The sequence below is a fragment of the Lepidothrix coronata genome, unplaced genomic scaffold (genome assembly GCF_001604755.1).
Source record: "Lepidothrix coronata isolate B3197 unplaced genomic scaffold, Lepidothrix_coronata-1.0 Scaffold20, whole genome shotgun sequence".
Taxonomy (NCBI): domain Eukaryota; kingdom Metazoa; phylum Chordata; class Aves; order Passeriformes; family Pipridae; genus Lepidothrix; species Lepidothrix coronata.
The window spans coordinates 5343392-5367804 of NW_016690200.1; the positions used below are offsets into that span (position 1 = coordinate 5343392).

A 24413-nucleotide genomic window follows, 5' to 3' on the forward strand; every position below is an offset into this window, starting at 1 on the left:
TAAAGAGTGGCTGCTTGGCAGACAGGCTGCAAACCGCCAGTAAATGAGGAAAAAGACATCGTCTGGTCTCTTCTTGAATTCTGTGGCTTAAAAAAATTCCATGCCCCTTGATTGGAGAGCATGGAAGCAATCTAATAAGTAGGTGGCCAGCAAAAGATGCCACATCAAAAGCTGATATGCTGTGTTACCTGTGGTGCCCAAATTTAGAGGCTGTGACTTAAAAAAAAAAAGAGCAAATAAGGAATGGAGGCCTGAACATTGGAAAATGGTACTGCCTGACTGGTTTGAGTTTGAATATGTCGTGAAAACTCTCTTCCTCAATTTCCTATGTCTACAAACATGTCTCTCTTATCTCACAGTTAATGATAAAATATGAGATTTTGATAAGTATTAATAAATTACCTTGAGAGTATTGGGTGAAAAATGTATTGAGCCATCAGCCATCAGTTAAATGACGTTTTGAGTAATATGTTCAAACCATTGTGAAGCCACTATTCAGGATGGGATGTAGCTTTCCCAAGTCATTTAGGTACATTTGACTCTGACTGACCTGGGTAAGAAATGCTTTTTATTGCGCTGGTCCTGAGGATATACAGTAGGATAGGCAAATTAAGTTAAAAATCAAATAAGTTTGGCTTTGGACTCATCAAATGATGAGCACCAGCAGTGATGAATGTTCATAACTGAAATGACAACTTGTTGTGGCAATAAGTGTTGTTAGAAAAACTAATGAAAAAGTAATAACAATTGTTTAGATGACCAAAAGTGGAGGAATGGCTGATCTGCCTTTATTTCACGGACCAATCTTCTTACATCTGTGGTGCTTTCCACAAGCTATCCATAGAGCCAATGCACCATACAGGAAGCATAGTGGAAAAAAATAGCTCAATTCTGCCTGGTTTTGGTTGTAAGGGCAAAAGATACAATGATTGGACGTGGCTCCACAGAATTCCAGGGATATATGAAAAGTAAAGCTATGCTCTGCTCTTAACAGAGGTTCTTGGAAAGTCCTGCATAAGTCCTCTCTGAATATGGAGAGAAAACAAAGTGATGACAGGTCTTTCTAGGATATTTCCTTTGACAGAAACTCATGTGCACATGGCTCCATCTGGGATTTGTATTTTTCCCAAAGGAAGGTATTAGGCATGTGAGTCTTGGAAAAGGATCTTTTGGCATGTTGCAGGTGTCATCCTCTGTCACACACAAACCCCAAAACAGGAGACATTGAGGCCAGTGATCCTGACCTTCTCTGGTGACCCCAGAACAGAGCCGTTTTCTGAGTGATGTCCTACTCAGCATTCTCAGGGATGCTGTCCTCATCCTTTTCCTCCCGTGTAGCAGTGGGAGAACTAGTCATGGACTTGCGCAGGAGACACTGGGCTGCTCGAGAATGACTGTTTCTTTCCGAAGTTAAAGGTCTCAGAAAAGTTTTTATTTCTTATCACAGCTATCTGGAAATTTCCATGTGTTAGCAGAGAATGAACTTTGCATTTGAGTTCTAATCCTGATCCTGCCAGTTTCCAAAATAATTTAGGTTTAACTGTTCATCCCGTGAGGACGACAGTTTCCTATGAAAAATGGTTTTTCCTGCTCTGTTTACTTCTTTAGCTGAATTTGGTGGAAAGTTTGTCTGAAGGCCCTACTAACTACTTAAGTGTGATCACAGATCAGCTCAAGTCTTTGGAGCTCATCCATGCTCTGGACTCTGAAATATCTCATAATTTTCCTCTCTCTGTCACTTGTTTAAGAAGAACAAGGCCAATAAACAGAGGAGAGTATTTGTGATCCAGCTATCAAGTGCTGCCTAAAAAAGAAACCTGGGGGAAGACATAAGAACTGTATTCAAATATATAAAAGGCTGCTGCAAGGAGGAAAAGGTTATTGTGCTTTCTATGTCAGTAAGAAGTCATGGGTTTATGATCCAGAAGGAAAAATGTAAGTTAGACACTGAAAATGTCTAACAGTGAACAAAGTGAAGCTCTGGAATGGACTGGCAAGGGCAGGCACTGAGTTTCCATTACTGGAGGTCTAGAGTGTTTCCTGACCATGACATAAAACTAAGTAGGAAGGGGTTCAGTCTGGGAACATGGGATGAATTAGATAACTTGCCTTCCAGACATGATTTCTGTTATTACATGGGAAAAAAAAAATTATATATTTATGTGTGTGTGTGTGTGTGTGTACATATGTATGTATATATATGTATAAATATATTTTGGACTCTTTCTAGCATACCATTTTTTGGTCTTTGATCTCTCTCCTGGGGCTGGAGATGAGTGGATGCGAAGAGAAGATGGGAGAGTTTCCTCAGCAAGTCTTTTCACTTACAATGGCTAAACGAGGCAGCCTTGGAAAATTCCTCTCCAAAGATTCCTAAAGGACTGCCTGTATTACAAGGGATGGTATTTATCACCTCCACGGAGTGTTTCAAGGAGTAATAGAAGGGGGCAATGTGATCCACACGATCCATCCAGTTTCCACATTGTTTTACAAAACTGGATACATGTGATTATAATTGTGATCACTGGATAAATGTGATTATGCCCATTTAACAGAGGGTAAACTGAGCCATGGAGTTGCTACCAAACTCATCTAATTTCTGATGGTCCATAGAAATGGTAAGACTGGAACTCATGCTGCTGTGACACAGGAAATTGTCCTCACATTGTACTTGTGGCAGAGAAACACAGAAGAGCTGTCCAAAGGCCACAGATGTGTATTTGCAGTAGGAATAAGAAGGGAGCTTCTGTTTCCAGCATGGGACTGACTCTCACTGACCCTACCGTGATACAGCCAAGCAGCCTAACCCACAACAAAGTTTTCCTTTCGGCAGCTGAGGAGAAATAACGTGAAACCCTCTGATCAGAAAATATAAATGAACTGTTAAGCCATTTATATGAAGTCTGGGCATTTCTCACACACTGGCAGTTAAATGGGATTTTGGAAGCGATAGGAGACAGATGGAAAATCCAGGGAGGCCAGTACAAGCAGATCTGATGCACTGTGTATTAAAAACATATTGGATCTCTTGATTTATGAGATCAAAGGGCAGCTATAAAAGTAAAATCAAGTCAAGACAGAGGTAAAATCTTATAGAGATATTGATTTATGACTTTTCTGTGTCAGGAGAAATCTGAACTGGACACAGGTTTTAGAAAAAATGTCAAAGCTCTTCGTAATCATTTTATAAGCCCCCTTTAAGATCCAACACTATTGTCCTTAAATGATTTCGATGTATTGGATGGGTATCTCTCTCTGTTTCCATCAGGATGGATGGATTGGAATTGACACAGTAGGAGAAATGATGCAGAGTCAATTCTTAACTTTACTGAAATTAAGTAATATCTGTCATTCAGTCTCCTTGGTCAAGTCTTTTTTTGGGGAGTTTGTTTCATATTCCAGGTGCTCCAACTACAACTTATCTGTGTAAAATTGGGTCTATGATAAAACCCTTCCCTATCTCACTGGTACAGTCTTGTGCCTTGTCTATTCAAATGCACTCACAGGACAGCTATAAAGTAAAGCCAAGTCATAATTGAAGTAACATCCTGGAGTGCTATTGATTTATGAATCTTGCTTTCATTCCTTTGCCCAGAGGAGCCTAGACTGTACATAGAACTTTAGAGTAAAAGTCACAGATTTGACTAATCATTTTGTAAACCCTCAGGAACTCTAGTCCTGGCATTTCCATGGCCTTTGACCTGTGGGAAGTCTGGTGAGTTAGGTAACCACTCCATGCCTCATTTTTCTGCTTGTTAAATGGTCATAATCACACATTTCTGATTTTGTAAATCACTGTGGGGATCTGGATGTGAGGTTGTGTTCAGTGTTGCATACAGATGTCACATTGCCTTTCTCTAATGCTGCTCAAAGCCCTTTACAAAGGGCACTTCTCATTACATAAACAGAATTACAGAAACCCCTGGAGAGGAGCTGCCTGTACCTTGTCATTGGGATCACTATTGTTAATGAGCTATAGCACATAATTAAAATTATCCTAAAGCATACGTATGTCTCTGGCCAGATGTATCATACCCTAATCTCTGACACTCTTGACCTGATCTTTACTTGCATAGTGAGAGCCTAGAAAATAAGCTTAGATGTAGGTATTTGCATTGTGAACACCTAAACTGGAACTGAATCTCACCCATCCCCTATTTTCCCTGCCTTACTACAGACTTCTTGGGCCCCCTTTGGCAAAGATTTGAGACCTCCCCTCACAACTGAGCAGCTCATTCCCACCAATTCTAACCAGCACATGAGCAGATATAATAGAATTTCTGTGCCTCGGAGGAGTGTTGGAATAATCACTGTGAGAGCTGAAGCACCCAAGAACAACATCAGCTGAGAATCTATTTTGGTGCTTTCAATTCCTAGTTGGGTTAAGGGGGAAAGAACTCAAAATCTGGGGAAGTTCAGGGCCAAATGTGACTTTTGGCCAGTGTCATATGAGGGTCACAATGGAGTTCAGAGGGAATGAACAGTTGGCACACCGAAAGAGAGTAAGGCGAGATTTTGCCTGCACAGAGACACAACAAGGAATCTCCACATCCCTCAGTTTTAGAAAATGAACACATCTAACAAGACAAGGAGAGGTTTCCTGCAGGGTGACTCAGACCTAAATTATTGTCTTCGTCTGAGATGTCCTCTGCCAGGCACATCCCTTTTCTTTGGCTCAGGAAGGGTTTTTGGAGATTAGGGAGAGTTACATCTCAGGGATGCAGTTTGGGTGACCGCACTGGCATGTGCTGGATTTTATCTCAATCTGAGAAATTGTAGCAACTATAATGATAACTTTTGTTGAACATAAAGGCAGCTAAGATGACTTGTTAAAATGTAGACATTACACATAAGGGATCAGTCGGATCAATCCCACCTCACGTGCCCACAGTATATCTGAACATGCCACCTCAAAAACTCTTTATAATCAATAGGGACAAATCTGCAGTGTGATTAATCTAATCCTGGAGGAAATGTTTAAGCAGGTCAAATGAATCATACTTGTGCTGACTGGCAGGATCTCAGGTGTAGGACCTGCATTCTGGATGTCTGGAGTTGGCTGGAATGAACAGCACGTACGTGTCTGAAGCTGTGTGTTCATTATTTACAGAAAGCCATGAACAGCCATACAGAAAATGTCTGGCCCTTGAGTTCAGTGACCTCCAAACAGAACTGAGCACAGGAATTTTGCCTCAACATTTATACCCTTGATGGCACTGCAATGCTGTTTTCAGTTTAGAATTAGAGAAGAGAGATTATTAAATTCTTTTTTTATCACTGGTAAGCTGAATCTTTAATCTCAGCATGTAACTGTGCTAGTTGACCTGACTCCATGGCAATACCATGTGTGCTGTGCTCTGACATCTGTGAGACAACAGGAAAACCTTTAATATTGTAATTTTATCTCAACAGGTGATGTGTCTCCTCCTCCTTCTACTGTAGTTGGACACACCAAAACTTTAGCTAAAGTTACTTTCAATCCCAGTGTTGTCGAGCAAACCAGGATAGCCCGAAACGGAATTTTGGGAGACTTCATAATTAGATATGATGTCAACAGGGAGCTGAGTGTTGGGGATGTTCAGGTACTGTATACAGAACTCATCTTTTCTGTTTTATTAACTATACCTGAGATAGTCCAATTGTCTTGCATGCTCCAAATTCCTAGAAAATGTTTTCCAAGTGAAGGCTACTTCTCCATCTTGTAAGAACTACTCAAAATAAAACCAGTCAACTGGCAGCCACAAGAAGGATTTAAAAAATCACAGATATCTATTTAATTGAGTTTCTTTTTTGTATCTGCTTCTCGGTTTTTCAATATACTGGCTGTATATATCTGGATACAAGGCCAGTTCCCCAAGTGTGTATTGTGGTTCTGATCTCTGCCTCCATATGTTATATCCTTATTGTATTTGGAAGGAAACCCCTACGTCCACCATGGAAAGAAAAGTGGAGTGCTCCAGTAGGCTGGATAATCAGGGGACCAGAATTAAAGAGGGATACCAAGGAGCACTCAGATCCTCCAAAGCAGGATCGAGTGTGCCCAGCCAAATATCCCATAATGATGTGTGTGGAACATTGCATCATGATCTGCCTTTGATTCCCGACTTCCTTGGTCTTCCACAGATTCTTAATGGGTATTTCGTGCACTACTTCGCCCCCACAGATCTCCCTCCTCTGCCCAAGAATGTCGTGTTTGTGCTCGACAGCAGTGCTTCCATGGTGGGAACAAAGCTGAAACAGGTGAGGTCCTTGTGTTTATTATGGACTGGTTGGCTGTGAGGTTGCAAAGGTTGGTTCAGACTTTGTCTCACTGTTTTCCTTCTGCAAAATATTTGCTGTGTCTGAGGTGAGAGGTGGCTCTGAATAGGCAATTCGAGGTGAGATGATTTGCCTGCAATGGGAAATGATCATGGTAGAGGGAATGGGATGGGAACAAGAAGTGCAGAAGATTTAACCACTCTTAAAGGTCAGTGCTGACAAAACTGAGCTAGGATGCTACAGATAAGGTTGTCCTGGGCAACCTTCTGTTCTGAGCAGATGGAGAAGATGCAGATTAGCCAGCAAAGTGCATTTAGTAGACTATTTAGTATCCAATCTAACAGCAGAGAGTACACATTGCTGTCTTCAAATGAGCTTGGCAAAACCCTTAGCAGTGTACAACTCAATGGGTTCTGCTGAAAGAAAAGTGAATTTGTCCTGTTTGAGAATCTGACTCTTTCAGCACAGATCACAGATATTATTCCAGGGCACAGATCTGAGCATGAGCCAACACACCAAGCTGAAGGGCTCATCACTAATGCTTAAAACTGACCTTTAACGTGAAGGGTTCAGGCTGGTGCCTCAATGTTTTTGTTTCTTCAGTTCTTTGAGTTGGACAGATGAAAAGAATCTCCAGTTTCAGGAGCCAGGTAGTTGGCTTGGAAAGGCACCATGCCTGGGGGAATACGCTGTCTGTCTCTCAACACAGTATTATCAGTGTAAAACAGAAGCAGAGATGAATTAATTCTTCAGTTCCATTCTGAATGGACAGATGTATCTCAGGGCTGCACTCACCTTCAGAGGTTACTCCAGTTTCCATCTTGAGTATCTGTGCAGAAAAGGAGAAGAGTCCTGGTTGGGTTAGTATTATTTCCTTCAATTTGAAAACTTGTCCCACAGGCGTGAGATAAGGAGAAGTTAGTGGTCTTCTTTCTGGTTGATGGTCACATTTTTATCTTCTTCTTTCTTCTATCACCTAATTGATGACAGTGGAAAGTGACACTTTCCACACAGGCTGACTCCAGTATGGGGCAGTTTCACTCGTTTGGACAGTATGATGTTGTAACTGTACAAATAGCTGAAGATCAAGGGTTTGTACTTGTATCTTGATCAGTCAAGGAGCTTTAATTGTTCATTAAGGTTCATAGAATCACAGAATGGTTTGGGTTGGAAGGGACCTTAAAGATCATCCAGTTCCAGCTCTCTGCCATGGGCAGGGATACCTTCCACTAGACCAGGTTGCTCAGAGCCCCACCCAGAGGTGTCTTGAGCACCTCCTTGGTTCCTCCCCTGGAACATGGTGATATTTCTGGAAATTGTGGTTATTTGTGAACTTTGTTTCTTGGGCTTTTTTGGCCACCAACACTAGCACAAATGCCTCTGACAAACACAGACCATGGTCAATCTCTGACACTTCTATGCCTTTGAACGGGACATGGGGGGTACATATGCCTTTCTGTCTCTGCCAAAAACTTTACTATCTGTTTTCACTGGTGATCACAAATCTTAATTTAGAAAACGTGTCCCCTGTTAAATCAAATTATCTCCACTGTGAGATAAAATGGAATATGGATTCTGTGGATCCTAATTATCTTCTGGAGTGACTGCAGTAGCAGAGAATTGTTAAACATGTCTAGTCTTCTGCTGAGTGAGGTCTTGAATCAAGATGCCTCTGAATCTGTACAAAGTCCCATGGACAGAGCCTGCCTCTTGGCTTTTCGTTATCCTTCTGCTGCAAAATGTCCACCTTGCCTCTCAGAATAGACAGACACTTGCACAAATGCACCCAGTCCTTCATGCTGAAAGCAGTCAGTGATCCAGAGCTGAACCAGGGAGATTAAGACTCCGAAGGGCTTTGGTGCTTTCGTGAGCAACACAAGTAGTGCCTTGGGTCAGCAGATTATCCTTGCACTGTGAAAGCTTTTATTCTTCTCCTGAGCATATTAGTGTTTCTTTTCATTACACCTACTAGAAACAACGTGGCCATTAACCCTTGAAGGTGTACTTGGTAGCCTAGCCAGCTCCTAGTGCTAAACCTGCATGAATCTCAGGTGGGTTAGCTACAAAGAGGTTCCTCTTGAGCCAGAAGTGTCTATTCAGAACCTTTGATGAGGATGTACCCAACTTCTTGCCTGTTATCTCAGCATACACTTTCTATGGAGAACCAGTAGTACATTATGGTGCAGGAAGCACTTACATTCCTCTGATTCCAACTGCTCCAAAAAATAGAACTTTATGGAGTTATGACCCAAATCATAAAAGCCTCACACAGATTAATCAAGAAAATACCAAAATGGAGGACTGGCTGAAAAATAAAGCTCTTTTGGAACTCTAGGAAAGCACAATTAGTTGCAGCCATGGTCTGTGCCTGCTCAGTGTTCTTTTTACCCTATTTTTGTTGTTATTAAGATGTTTATTAAATTACAGAAACATTCCCTGGTGGCAGGATACATCTGAGCAGAGGAAATGCCTCCTTTTTGTCTTTTCTCTTGGACTCTCACAGCTGTGGTGATCTATAGTGGTGTGTGGAGAGCTGGGAATTCCCATGGGACTGTCTTTCCTCATTTCTCTCTACTGAGTCACATGCAAGATCAGCTAAAAATACAGTCAGTAATTGTATCAACTGCTCCTTCAGGTCAGCTGCAGTGACTATGGCAAAGGACAGTTTTTAGGGTTGTATAAGCAAGGATAAGAAACTTCTGCTTGGCACCCTGTTCTGTAGTAACTTGAGGAGATTTTGTACTCCTCTGTCACCTGCCTTCATGAAATAAATGGCAAAGTGACTCAAGTGTGGCCAGGATTTCAGGCATCCTGCAGTTCCCACAATCTAATTGTGAGTCATTTCTCATTTCCTCTCTCAAGATTTTTCCTTTTCCAACACGAATTTTTGCCTGTTTGTGCCATCCCTTTCTCCCTAAGATATCTCAGTGTTTGAAGCATCAGATGTCCAGACCCAGCTGCAAACATATACAGTGAAACTGGTTGATCAACTTGAATCAAATCATTGGAGGTGTTCAAAAAGCACGTGGATGTGGCACTTGGGGACATGGTTTAGTGGTGAACTTGGCAGTGGTGGATTAATGTTTGTACCTGATGATCTTAGAGGTTGTTTCTAACTTTAAGGATTCTATGGATGTCATGGTTTGAGAGCCCCAAAAATCCAATTCCCTAGTCCTAGCCCCCTCCCACATCTCAACCCAGTGTGAGATTGGTTTCCATGATTAAGACCCTTGAGGCATCCCACTCACATAACTGATATATCAGCTTTTAGGGGAAGATTTTTCTCCTCGGTTTCACAGCCTCTGAACTCTGGTGATGTCCAGCAGATTCAGAGGTGTTGCAGCAGTCAAACCCCACTGAGAATCTGGGCCCTTGTGACAGTCACCTTCTAGCACTGGCAGGGAATAAAGTTCAGGAAGAGAAAACTCCCGAGCATGATGATAAAAACATTCTTCACGTGTTCAAGGCTTTGTACATCATAACAGCTGTCCCACTGTCAAGGAAAATACTGGTTTTATGCCCGTGAGCTTTGTTCCTTCATTTGCAAGGAGACAACAAGCTCTGTGTGGAATAGTTGCTTTCAACAGCCAAGGGAGCCTGGGGAACAAGTTATATCTGCAGGGTTTACTAAGAAGCAAAATGATTTGCCCTTTGAGCAGTCTGCCCTGCTGATTTTATGGTACATTTGGCCAGGTAGAAGAGGACATAGCATTTTTACACTGGTATAACCAGGAGAAAGAGGGGCCAGTTATAGGTTCACCACCTTGTGATTACCATGACTATGCCCAGCTTTACTAAACATGGTGAAAAAGGACCTTTTTCACCTGCAGTGCAGTACTATATAACTAGCATGTTCCAAGCTATGAATGTGTCCACAAGAGGATGGATTTGCAGGTACTTTGCAGGTATATAGTAACACACTGGTTTCAACCATGGATTCATTTCACTTCACCTTTCCCACAGGCAATAAATGCCACACACTCAGTTGAGCAGTTGGCTACACCTCAAGCCTGGCAACTTGTCAGTGGTGCCTTGCCAGACTGTAATTTTCTCTGAGGTTAATTGCTCGGGGAGGAACTCAGCTGAAACTGGGACCTGCGGGGGATTTGCAAGTGCTTCACTTTATTTGCCTGTGTCCATCCAAGGGACACTGTACCTTGAATCACCCACAGTGCCTGAGCCATTCTGAGTGCCCAGGTGTCTTATAAACACATATCCCCAAACCTCTGTGTCTCAGCACCCTGACCCCCCCCCCCCCCGAGTACTCTCAGGGTGGTGAGGGAGCAGACAAGCACATGAATGCTCGATATTTTCCTTCCAAACTCACTCCACTGACTTGTGCTGGTTGTTGCAAAGCTGGCTGTTGACAATTAGCCCAAATAATGACTGCTGGCCAGGAGAACTACCTTAAATCACCAGGGAACTTCGGAAAAAATGCTAATTCTAATTACAGCCTTTAGAGAGTTTAAAGCTACTGTAAAGGGGAAAGTTTTGTCAGCTTTTCCACTTCTGTTGGAGAGCAACAACCTGAGAGAATGCAAAGTGTTTCCAGTACCAACTCCATGCAGCTGCTTCCTACTTAGGAATACACGACAGCAGCATTATATCAGTCCTCTCTAGAGATGTGAATATGGAATATAAGAACTACTACAGTAAATAAGACGTCAGATCCATATAGACTTTAATTGCTCAAAATCCCAGAGAAGAGTAAGTACTTGTCATGCAGCAAAATAATCTGTCTGATCCTAAAACTATTAAATAATGACAGGGTCATACAGAGAAACCAGTAACCTTCAGAGTAAGATGCCCTTGGGTATTCAGGACAAGGAGCACCTGCTTCTGGTCTCAGGACTAACAGCCAACACGTCCCAGCTGATCTGCTCCAGGCTGAGGTAGTAAAAGCAGAGACAGAATTTCCCAGAAAGACCCCAACCCACCTATAAATAGCAAGTCCTTTAACTGAGTTCAGAGTAAACAAGCTGCAAAAGGCAAGTGAAGAAGTTGGAGTGGAAATGCTGCTGAGGCTTGAACTGGAAATCCGTGAAGCCACTGAGAGCTCTCCCAAAGATTTCAATTGGACCTTTGCTGAGTTCATCAAAGGGTGAACTGAAAACAGATGCTATGGAAGTGTCACACACAGCCAAGTGACAATCAGACAGGTAAGGGGCTAAATCAAGCTGAGAAGTCAGTCCACGGGTCAGGATCACTGAGGTCTATGGCCAGGCAGAGCTGTAACAGCTAGAGACAGCTACAGCACAGCTCTTGGTCTCAGACTCAGAGAGACTAAGGGCTCAGGCTGGAGCTTAAATGGGCAGGAGTGTGAGTGGAGGCCCCAGGTGGGGCTGGGCAGAGCCATTAAAGCCTGTTGGTATCCTCAAGGCTCTGGCAAATGCATAAAAGTCTGTGAAGTGAAAGATCTTTCTTTAGTAGTCCTCTCCAAACTGGAATTAGTTTTTTTCCCAGTTGTTGGTGCAACACCTGGAAGCCAGACCTGGCTGGTATTTGTGTTTTCATCATGGATCTGTTATTTGAATTTAGGTAGGTTATTTTCTTTGTCTGTGCTTGTCTCTTTGCAGAGTCTTGTCTCCTTAGCTGGCAAGCTCATGTCTGAACTTACAGCTGTACAAAGATCCCCCAAGTCTAAAAGACACCAGATCTTTGCCAAGACTTAAGCTATTAGATTAGCACTGCTTGCAGCAACACTGCTATTTCCAAGCAAATACCCCTTCACCCCAAAGCAGGGTATGTCCTACACATTACTCAACTGGGACAGTGTTTCTGACTGTGGAGAGCAGCTGAAACTCAGAAGAGTTTGTGGGACCTTGTGTAGAAGCCTGCTGGAGTGAGGTCTTCCATGATATATTGCTGTATGAAGCCATCAAACAGTGTTCACAGGCACTTCTGACTCTGAGGTCCACGTGATGTAATTCGAGGTCCCTTAGGAATGAGGGATATGATATTGTGGCATGAGGAGAGAGATTTTGCTTGGATAGTTATCCCTGATGTAGTGACGTCATCTCCAAAACATCTGCTCTCTTCTCTGCAGGGTTTTGGACAAAGAATTGGATTCTTCTCATGTCTGAGGCAGTGGCTTAGGATGGAAGTGGGCAGGGGGAGAGTTGGAGGCAGAGATGTGCAAGGGGTTTGGAAATAGGGAAAATTCGAAGGGGAGCAGGTGTTGGAGGACTGTGAGAGTCCTGTTGCAGACCACTGGCAAATTTGTTTTTTAAAGGAACAACTTGGTGCTCTTGCATTGCTTAATGTTAAACCTGAGCAAAAGTGCTGGGTCTTTGCTCCAAGCAACAAACCATCATCACCATCCCCCATTCACCAGAGGTCTTAGAATCCTAGAATGGTTTGATTGGAAGGGACCTTAAAGACCATTTAATTTCAAAGCCCCTGAACCCCCTGCCGTGGGCAGGGACACCTTCCACTAGACAAGGTTGCTCCAAGCCCCATCCACCTGGTCTTGAACACTTCCAGGGATGGAGCAGCCACAGCTTCTCTGGGCAACCTCACCACCCTCACAGGGAAGAATTTATTCCTTATGTCCAATCTAAACCTGCCCTCTTTCAGTTTAAAATCATTCTCCTTTGTCCCATTACCAGGATGCTCTTGTAAGAGTAGGGGCTAGAAAGCTTCCAACCTGGCAGGCTTTTGGCTGCTGAGACACCCACTCTGTGAGAGTGGGTACGTGATGAGGAATGGAGGATAATCAATGTAAAGGGCACAGTGACCTGTGTCTCAGCTCATTTCCTGCTGTGTAACACAGCAGCCAGTGATTGCTGAAACTGAGGGGATGTGCTGTGGGCAGCTCTTGGGCATGTCAACTCTTCCCAGCACTGTGTTGGGGCTGATTTGTGTGACAGAGAATGAAACTCCCCAGTTGCTGGAACAGTTTCTGTGCCCTGGGACTAACTCCATCTTCTGAGGATGGGCAGAGGGAGAGATGTCAAGCTCTGCATTGAGGGCATGGGGCACTTTTCCCTTGGTGCTGACCTTGCTGCCAGCTCCATGGAAATTTTTTGTCATGCTGATGGGGTGGGGGTTTGAGTGTCCGACTGGCATAATATGGGATCTGATTCCACTTAAAAGCACAGCACAAGACAAGAATGTGGCCTTCAGACACTGCTGTGTCAGGCTGGCTGTCTGCCTGGGCAGCCCCATTGTTTCCAGTGGGGTTATTTCAGTATAGCACTCTGGGACAGCCCTTAGGCTTTTCCCTTTGACTTATTTAGTGTACAGCAATGTTTACTGCTCTAACTGTAATCCATACTGCACTGCTGATAGGGATTTGAAGTAACGATGTTTTTTGCTGATTAGAACATACCTCATTAAATCTTCATGTAAGCATTTATTTTATATAACACTCAGTGCTGCAGTGAGATTGCAAAGACTGAGCATCTACTCTGCCCTCCAGGCTCATGGAACTCCAGTTCCTGAGAAATCAGATCAACTTTTGATCATCAGATCGATTTTTCATGTACTATCCTCACCCTGCTGTTAGGTGCTAGAGAAGTGAGTTACCCCAGCTGATCACACCCTTAAAGACACTTCTATGTTCCACTGAGCAGAAATTCAGTGCTTAAGTGTTCTGGACAAATGTGGAGCTGTTTTACTCAATGTTAAGTGGAAAATCTCTTTCAGAAAAGGCAATAGAAACATTCTTCTAAATGATGGAGTATTTCTTTTGCAGACTGGGAAACTACAAAGCAATTTTTTCTAAGGCAATATAGGGAATCAGCAATGTTCAGGTTATTAGCAAGGGATCTGTGATGTTCAGGCATGAGAGACTGGGCCATGGACTGGAGACAGATCTTTATTGTCCAGAGCTCTACATTCAAGCTCTCTCCCATCACAGGCCAGTTTCAGCGTAAAACAAAATGCTTGTTGTCCAGAATTGCGAAGGAGTTTTCCTTGGTTACGCTATTTGTGTCTTCCAGGGAGAAAGCACAAAGATACATTGACAGGGAGAGGGGTAGTTGCAGTTCCCTGAACTGCACAACCTTCCCTGCAGAGGAAAAAAGGGCAAACTGTCCTCTCTGAGAGTGGGATGAGGGAAGGTAAAACAATCTGAGGATATGCTTCTGCGTTACACCCCCTTTTGGGTACAAAAGTTCCTGTTCCTGGCAACTGACATGTGACCTGCATCGTGTGGGCAGAGAGGAAAGTGGGACAGAGGAAAGCAAAACTCACACAACGTGCCTTCAAACCTCAGCAGGAATGACACTGCTCAAACCTTTGCTCTCTCTGTACTTTGGCTGCTCCCTGTAACATGGCACTGGTGCTCCCACTGCCTTCCCCTTGGCTCTGGACCCAAACCAAATCTACACCAGTACCTAGTCTGACCATGGCAGCACCATTTCAGGTGTGACTGTGATGCCTGCCTTTCCTTAAGCCACAATACTACTCCCTCTGACATACCAGGGGAAGATTTGATGAAATATGGCTGTTGTAGCTTAGATAAAAACAGCTCTGGACCTCTATCAGATGCCTGTGCGTGTTTGGAAAGGGAAAGATATGAACCAAAACACAAAGGATCTTGAAGGGGAGGAAGGAGCTCTTCTATTTTTTCTCCCTGTGCTTCCTTGCAATGTTTTGCCAAGCAACATATTCGCTTGTACTCTTCTCCTTCTTGCTGTAGGAGATCCTGTTTGTGAGCCCTTCCCTGCACTGTTGCACTCTCAGACAAGTAACTGGACAGATCTATGAATTCCTAATTCCCTTTGAGCTTACATCTTGTGCCTTAGCTCCTTTCTTGTCAAATATGGTCTCCCACAGAGGATCTGGAAGCACAAAGAAAAGGCTGTTGAAATTTGTCCTCTAGTTGTGGGATCGTTTGGCATACAGATGCAGGAGGTCCCAGGTCTGCTACCTGCAGGCTGTGCTGGAACATCTCTTTGAGTTGATGGGTACTGTTTTCCAAAGGCTATGGCTGGGAATGCTTTCCTCTCTGCTGGCCATGCTCTTTAGGCTGGCTGATCTCAAGCCCTCGTGGCTCCCTGGTGCTGGCTGAAGCTGGAAAGGGCTGTGCCACTGGTGCTGACGTCTCGCTGCCCAGCTGTTGTGAGGGCGGATGGATGAAGCATTCACAAGTGCTCCCAGGCAATGGAAAGTGTGAATATGTGGGCCTGGGATATGCATTTTAATGAGGTGTTTGAATCCTCCCCTTGCTTCGTAGCTGGGCCAATGTCTGGCAGTGCCACAGCCTCTAACAACCACATATTGTCTCCCTTTGAGCTGCACAGCTTTCAGGGTATCCAGGCTTCACCCTCACCCTGCTCCCCAAACAAACAAGAGACTGTGAGAGAAATGCCACCAGGACTCAGATTGCTCCTAAAAGGTGCCCAGATGGTCTGACATCATCCCAGATGTCTCTGAGGCAGATATTTGACTCAAGAAAGGGCTGAAGGCTCTCAGCTCTCCCATGGTAGTGTGTAACTTCTCATGCTTTCTGTTCAAGCAAAGTGAGGTCTGTCAGAGCTAACTCCAAGGGCCAGGTACAAATGTGACAAATCACAGACAAACCAGAGTGTAGCTGAGGGAATTCTGCTCTTCCTGTTCTTGCTGGGGGTTGTACAATCCCAAGTCTTCTTGGCTGTGATGCAGGGCCCTTAGCAAGCCTGAACCAGAAAAGCAGCAGTTGTGTTCCATGTCCAGGTGTTGGTGTGGAGGTGACAACAAAGCCCAGCATGGTGACTGGCAGCTGGCTTGTCTCTGACCTTGTAGGCTTGAGTAGACACCGTTTGCACATCAGTTGTTTAGGTAGTGTGAGCTCATCTTCAGCTTCTCTTCATCCATGAAGCACAGACATGAACTGTGACCATCACCTGTCCCCAGCTGGGGGACCAGGGTTCTTCTGCTCCAGGTTTTGGGATGATATTTTGTAGCCCTGGAGGTGGTTGTTTCTCTCCCTAGATCTCAGCCGAGCTGACAGCTCATTCACCAGCCTCGTTTCTCAGCTCAAATGCAGCAGCAGCTCAGTCTCCACCTCTCAACTCAATTTCATCCGTGCTAATTTGAGGGAAACACAGGAATCTTGCCCCATCAAGTCATCCTCTTTTAAATCCTCATTTAAAACTTGACTCTGACTGCTACAAACCATTCCCAACTGGCAAAAATGGATTTTTATTCAGCAGTTCTGTATTGTTACTTCTTGCCATCTTCTTTTTTAATCCTTGCTCCACCCTGCAGGCAAACACGTTTGGAGAAGTATTTCCCCTTGCAGCACCTGGCACAAGGGCACTAGACCCCTAAACTCGTTTTCCTCAGCGTACTTGGGTTAGATCTGTGCCCAGCTTATCTCCAAAATGAACCAGTGTCATATGCAGAGCCATGGAGGAACAACTTGGCCCACAGCAGGGAAGAAATGGTTAAATTTTTGCCTCTTTGGCAGGAGTTTCAGTGGGATGACTCACTGGGGCCAGGGGGGAGTGGAAGTGCAAGGACCCCATCGGCAGCAGAGCAGCTTGGGAATCCCACGGCAGCCTCAGCCCTTGCCTCCTCGGAGCCAGGAGAAATTCCAGCTGTGGCCTTACAAGGCCAGAACGAGAAACCTGCTGCCGTGTCCTGACTGGAGCTGCTGCCAGGCACACTCTGCACGAAGAGCTTTGCAAATCCTAGGCTGGGGTCTGGTGGAGGCAGGAGGAGAGGGCTGGACACTGCAATCAGTCATGGCTGCAAATTTAAGGATTTCAAGCAGTGCACTCTTACCAAGATATTCTCCTTATTAAAAGTCAGTTTTGCCTGCCAGCTCCTGAATCATATCCAGCACTCCCGAGGGAAGTCACGTCTCTCTCATAAACCATCTGTGGGTGAGAAATACTGGTAGCAAAGTGTGTTGTTGCCACCCTGTGAGGACTGCAGTCTTTAGGATATACCTGGGAGTCCTTATGGGCTGGGAGAAGAGATGGAAACAGGAGGAGCCAGGGAATTCAAAGCACTCTGAGACAGCTGGAGAGCCAGTTCAGCTCCTTTTAGGTCCAATGAGCAATATAATGCTCAGGAGTGGGCAGGATTAGGTCTTGAGGTGAGTCCCACCTTCTCTGTGTTGAGCCACTCAGGCTCTTGGAGGCAATGCTGGGAGACCGACACTTCCAGACAGTGACTCAGCCCATCCTGAAACCTGTCCAAAACAGATGGGATGGATTATTCTCTGGAGGTGAATTCCCCTGCCTACAGCAGGATTAGATGTGATGCCCGGCTTTCTGATGGCTGAGTTGGGAAAGCTGAATCCCACCCTTTATTTTTACTGGGGATGAGGTAAAAACTACAGAAGAATGAACCATATGGCCTCCCTCACTCTGTTTGCTTTGGAGCAAAACCATGTGTGCACACACATACTTGTACATATGTTTGTGTGCGTATTACATAAATTTAAAGATTTTTTTATTGAAGTTGCTGAGGCAAGCAGAGGATAGAGATGCCAGAATCCAGGCTGTCAGTGAATGTCCATTGAAATATGACAGAAGTTTTTCCAGGGAAAAACTGACACAAACTCTATGGAGATGACTTAACTGCGACAAAAATGAGACGAAAAGGAAAGAGAGAATGAAAGACGGGGAGAGAGAGGTGGTCCCAGCCCCACATTTGGCCCTTGTATGAAGGTATGTGGAAGTGCTGGGGTTTCTAGGAATGTCTGCTACAGTTCCCTCCTGATCCTGTTTGCAATTCTAGCTTGGATGCTGTGTACATCAAACTACGCTGCTGCTCTGTGTTGTTTCACCATTTCTTTTCATTTTCTTTTGGCTGAACACAGGCAAGCATGTCAAAAGGAATTTGTGAGTACCAGGGAAGTGAGATGCAGCCTCTCTGCAAGTAGGCCAAAGCAAGATTATTTTTCTTCTTGCCTTGTTCTCATAAACAGCAGAGCTTTTTGGGCTCAATAAATCCCTTTGAGAAAAGTGCAATTTGACAGAATTGCAAAAAAAGCAGAAAAGAGGGTTTTTGTAATGGGAAAGGTCAAGCAGTGTTAATTAGAATCAGAGCTGTAATATAGATAATGAGATTTGGGGGGGTTTCCTCTAAATCATTGCTTCCAGGCACCTCTGTTTCTCTCCTTTGCCTCCCTTGGTGGGAGAAGAGGGGGGGTGTTGTACGTAGGGAGCTGTTGTGGTCTCACTGTTCCTTGCTTTAACGCCCTGCCCAAATTTCCTTCAGCAGAAGTTGGCATGGAGGCCTGATCACACTCACACAGGATAGAAGGTTCTCCATTTTCACCTTCTGCTTTAATCCATTTTTTGAGGGACAAATGCATGGCCTAAACTTGTTATCATGGAATAAATCCAAGAGTCCTTTCCTCCACTGTGTGACTGCTGCTTTGCCTTTCTACGCGTGTATGAGGTGGTTTGGCTGACTGCAGTGAGAGCTGGAAACCCCAAGTTTTGGAAAGCCCTCAATTTTTGACTTTGACACAATTACTAAAGTAATATGTACCTTGCTTTTTCTCTTTGTAAAATGGGACTGTGAGTGTTTGAAGGTCCCTCTGAAAGGTGATGTTTGTGTATTATCCGATGCATTTTTACAACACAAAGGCTGTTTTAAGAGAGGAGGTGAGAGGGCATAAAACTTTCCCTTCTTTTTCAAATAACTGCTATTTAGCCCATCTTAGCCAGCTCTCTCTGGACTGTTAGACTGGAGACAGCACCCATTTTTGGGGCAGGTATTCATCTTTGTGAAGGTTTGTTTGGTGCACCTCATGATGTGAATCTAGTGGGCTTTTCTCCTTCTCTTTGAAGGAGCCACTTCCACCAGCATTTGCTTCAGTATCCTGATCTGTGAAAGGGCAGTGGGACGTGGAGGGATGTTCCAGCTAAGCAAATGAAGGGATGAATCCTTAGATCCCTACGGAGGAAAATGGTTTGTATGGAGGACAGAAACAGGCAGAGAGGGACTCCAGACCTGACTCCAGAATGTTTGAAGCTATGGGAAATATTCCCCTTAACTTCAGAGGGACTGGAAGCCAAGTCACCAGCTGTGAGGATTAGGTTTGTTTGCAGTTGCATCATTGCATCATCATCTTCCATGCAGAATCCAGAGGGATGCTGATGACACAGCCTGATCGGGCCTTTGAGTTCCTTTCCAAACTGTCTTTACATAGAAACATCAGACCTAGAAATATCTAATTTCCAGCACTGCTGATTAGTTTTCTATTTTTTCTGGACAAGCCCTTCACATATTTTCCTGACAGGCATGAGAGAAAACTTTAGATGCTGGTAAGCCCACCATATTATTTCCTGCAGAGCTTTCCTTGGAATTCAAAAGGCTTAATGGTGGCCAAGAAGGGGCTGAGTCGAGAATCTGCTGATCCCTCTACTTACAGATATTGCCTCATATTCCTCCCATGTGTTTTGCATCCAAATATAGGGCATGTTTGCATGGACAGAGACTGCTTTTGGGCATCTTCTCTCAGTCTTACTAAGCTGAGGTCTGTCTCCATGTGAACACAGCTGCATGGCTGCTGAATCAAAGCTGGTTACACTGGGGAGAACTGGACAACTCTGCACTTCTCCTCTTGGTTTAGGTAGAATCTGCAATGCCTAGTCAGGGCTTCTTTTTCTATCTATTTCATTTGAATATATTACCTTAAACATTTATTAATTGCTGAAACTATTCATTAGAGAATGTATATAGCAATCAGTACCCTAATTATGAACAGAGCATGTGCATCCTTGACATATTTAGAGATATTTCAACTTATAAGCAACCTGTTTTAACTATATGCCACTTGCAGCTTACTGCAAGTCTAGAGGGCTTTAGACAAGCTCTAAGGAGTTTTTGTTATTAGTCATTATTAGTCACTATCCCTTAATACAGAACGTGGTTCTCCCAGTCACTGGGAGCTTTTATCCTAATTGTTGTGTGTGATTTTAAAGCTTAGTTAGGTCTAGATGTGCCTCACAGCTTTGCAAGACCTTTTGGGCAAGTGTTGTTCTTTCATCTCATATTGGCCTAGCATCTGGCACCACAGATATCAGGCCTTGAGACAGGGAAGGACATCCCAGTTTCCTTCGCCATTCAACTGGCAGCGTAGAAATATCTGTAAGTTCAGTAAACGTCTTAAAATTCACTTCTTGCCCACTAAAACACTGACAGTTGTGTCTACTGGTCTCTTTTCTTTCTCTTTCTAGACCAAAGAAGCTCTCTTCACAATCCTCCAAGACCTAAGGCCTGAAGACCACTTCAACATCATTGGCTTTTCCAACCGGATAAAGGTGTGGCAGCAGGACCGGCTGGTGCCGGTTACTCCAAACAACATCAGAGATGCCAAAAAGTACATTCATAACATGTCACCTACTGGAGGTAAGATCCAGATAGGAACAGGATTAATGTTGTTATCCAACTAACTACAAGAGAACGGAGAGTGGTCAGTGTGGTCCTGTAGCATGGAGCAGTAAACAGACATTGGGATTTAGGTCATAGGACCAGGGGGTCCCTTCTGCACCTCCACTCAGGGTTATGTGACAGAGGTTATGTGGTCTTTATTAATGCACGTGATGGGAAGGTTTCCTCAGATCCTGCCACTGCAGGGGTGTGGGACTAAATGACCTTCCAACCCAAATTATTCTATGATTCTATATACTTCTTAAAGCCAAGTGGACTCCATTCTCTTTTTTATCTGATGAGACCCTTGAAGTGGGAAAGCTTCCAAGGTTATCTCTTGAGGACACAGGAAAAAACCCACATATCCTGGTGAAGGATACACAGGGCCAGTACTTGTGCAGTTTCTGAAAGCCTGTGTAAAATCAGGCACACGGTTTTGTCTGGGCTGGAAACTCCAGGGACGGAGTACCCAGCAGGGACTGTGGAATTGCCTTCTGCAATACTTAGTGTCTCACCTAGTACTGTCCTCTTGTCTCTACCAAAGAGCAGCCAAAGTGATGTTTAAGAATTTCTTGTCCCATTTTGCTTGTGTCTTGTTGCCTGAGGGAAGAGGAGAAGACCCCAGAACAGTGGCAGAGTGCAGGCATGATTTTTGATTTGATTCCGAGGTCTCCTGCGAGGCTATGGACAGTAGCGTAAAAAAACTATAATGAGGTTTGTAATCAAACAACCCTCCCCCGTGCCAGCAGTCCCACCTGGCTGGAGGTCAGGCAGGGCCTTCTGATGGCTGACCCTGAGCAGTGACCACTCCTAGCAAAGGAAACCCTCTGATGGAAAAACGTGGCAAACAGGATGGTTGGCCGTGCTGTTTGTGTTGTGAGAGGAAGAGTTTAGGAAGCGGTCGAGGGACCTGCCCAGTTAAACAATTACCAAGAGTGGGACTAAACTCAGAGAACAAAGCCTTTTACTCCTGAAGTGCCAAAAGAGCTGTGCAGGAACCAGCTGAGTTTGCCCACGAACCTGCCAGAGAACAAAAGTAAAGGGAAATGATTAACTCTGGTTCAACAGGAAGGTGCAGTGATTCTCCACCACAGGCCAGTGGTACTTTAGTTTTGGCTAACTCTGCATTTTCCCTATAAAGGTGCCATTGCTCAGGTATCTCCCAGTGAACATGAACACACTTGAGCTCACAGATCACACTCACACAATGAACGTGGTGTGGTTACACTCTTGTGTACTCATACACCAGAGAAATGGGGGGGAAAATACTGCTGCTAAATACCTGATCATGTGGCAAAAGGCAGTTTTCAGTGCTTGATAGCTCTGTGATATGACTGAGTTCGAAATGACACGCTCTGCTACATGGAATGGTTTTGGTTTGGGGAAAAAATTCTTTCTGAAATTTTGGATCTGGATGGGGACTGAGAGAGTGTTAGGATACTCAGGTGCACGTTTTTGGTTCACAACCATTTTGCAAAAGATGCAATCAGGATTTTGAGGACTTTTCAGAAGTCTTTGCCCCTTTCCTGTTTCTGCAGTCACTGGGGTTGTGCACACTAAGTTTCCAGGTATGTCTTGCATGGTCAGACCTGCTGGCATAGCCTTGCTAATAACCTTTCTAGATCTCCCCTTCTCGACTCCAAGGAGTCTGTTGTTTTTTGGCTTTTAATCCATTTCACCTGCAAAGCTCCCACAACCAATTGACTCGCATAAGAAATACATGGAGAAAAGGGATACTGTACTCATTTTTCTTGCTTTTTTTTGAATACACAGTAGGCTTGGATCATTTTCATGGCTATTCTTCTAATATACATCTGTTTCCTCATTTACTTTCTGTTTTGTCCCTCCCTCCCCACTTCAGGCAGCTCTATTCTCTGCTAGCCAGTTGTTTTGTGCAAACACACTCCTCAGCTAACCAAGCCATTTCTATTCCCTTTAAACTTTGTATCCCCTGGGGTGCGAAGAACAAACGCAACCACTTGTTTTCCCTTTTGAAGGCGTTTTCCCTGTCTCCAAATATTGTGCCCTTCAGACAAAGCAAGAAGAACTTGTTTTCCTAGTTCAGATGTCATCTGGGAGAATCCCATAATTAAGTTTAACCATATTTGTTTGTACCAGCCAGGCATGGGATGTGCTGTGACTCTGTTTACCATGGCTGGTTTCTGTACATTGAGCATTCAAGGATACAGTGATGTCACATGATGAATTGAAATTCATATTTCAATTAATAAGACCATAAACAGCTGTTCCAAACTGGTGCTGAGTAACAGAGCTCAGCTGAATTAAAGAGGTAGTGCAACCTCATGTAGAGAAGAGAAACATCCTGATGTACAGAAATGCTGTCACCACAATAAAGGGAGCTTAGGGAAATTATTCTCACCACTCTTAGAAGGAGAAATGACCTAATAATTTTGGTGCCTTCCTAGGGACTAATATTAATGAAGCTCTCCAGACTGGTGCAAAGCTGCTCAATGACTACATTGCTCAGAACGACATCGATGCCAGGAGCGTCTCTCTGATCATCTTCCTCACGGATGGGAGGCCAACTGTTGGGGAAACACAGTCATCCAAAATCCTCAGCAACACCAAGGACGCCGTCCGCGATAAATTCTGCCTTTTCACCATCGGCATTGGCAACGACGTGGACCACAAGCTGCTGGAGAGGATGGCACTGGAGAACTGCGGAATGACGAGGCATTTCCAGGAGGATGAGGATGCAGCCAGCCACCTCAAAGGGTTTGTTGTGCTCTCTCTGAGCTTATGTCTGCATTGAGTCCTCTGGCAAGGGTTTTGGGATGGAAAATCCCCTTAGGAGGCATAGCAAGAAATGACAGTTTCCCTCAGGCTCAACTCTGTTAGGGAGAGGCTGATTATGCTCAGATACTGAGGATGCCTACCGAGAAATTGTCTCCTTCCTAGCACATCCCGTCAGTTGTACTGAAGCTTCCCAGCCCCTGAGAACAAGGCATTTGTTTCCTTAATTCAGGCCATTGTTTTGGGTATGTAAACCTGGAGAACTGAGGGGCATGAGGGCCAATTCTCCACAGGTAGATGGTTAGAGGAAAGGTTGCATTGACTTCAAATTGACAAAATAAACAGCATGAAGTGGGATCAGGAATGAAGATCCCAACTTGGGGCAGAAAATTATTTCTTTATTATTTGAAAATTATAACCTTTTACCTGAACTCCAAAATATTCAGCTTTGAACAACACATAAAGGTCATTCCTGGGATGATCATAAAGTCACTTAATTCCCTCATTCTTTATGACCCAACTCCTTCTAAGTTTCCTGTAATCTTCATTATCCAGCAGGACCAGAGATCGTGCTCCTCTTCTGTGATCAGGGAGCTGTAGTCCAAGGGGAGACCCCTGTGAGGAACAGCAAAAAGATACCTGAACCACAGCTCTGACTAAAATGTCAGGCAGTGTGTCAGCATTTCCAAACAAAAATGTTTGGCTTTCACTCCCAAACTGGTAGTGTTTTGAACCCCAGAAACCAAACCCAGACACTGAGCAGAGACCTCTGTCCTATCTTATGCCTAATTCATCTGGAGCAATGAGACCATGCAGCTTCCACTAGAGCTTTGCTTTCTCTGGTGGTTATGTGTGGACAAGGGTTCATTTTAAACCAAATTCTGTAGATCCATCTGCCACTCCACCCATGTGATTTCCTCCTCAGAACATGCATTTTGGATAGCAAGTGGCATTCCCTGTCAAATAAAGGAGTTTCTGATTGACTGGGCTGCGGTAACCCAGCATAGAAGGTACTTGTTCAAACACTTCTATCTGATAAACAGCTCACTGTTTATTAAGCTCAGTGATGGCAGAGCCAT

General features: G+C 44.2%; 1 protein-coding gene across 1 annotated transcript in view; it reads left to right on the forward strand.

The window, feature by feature from the left end:
• ITIH5 (inter-alpha-trypsin inhibitor heavy chain family member 5) overlaps positions 1–24413 on the forward strand; it is a 43423-nt gene that overhangs the window by 12560 nt on the left and 6450 nt on the right. Inside the window, exons 6-9 of the mRNA XM_017807862.1 lie at positions 5413–5582; positions 6124–6240; positions 20388–20559; positions 23007–23316. Of these exons, the coding sequence (XP_017663351.1) occupies positions 5413–5582; positions 6124–6240; positions 20388–20559; positions 23007–23316 (769 nt within the window). The remainder of the gene's footprint in view (positions 1–5412; positions 5583–6123; positions 6241–20387; positions 20560–23006; positions 23317–24413) is intronic.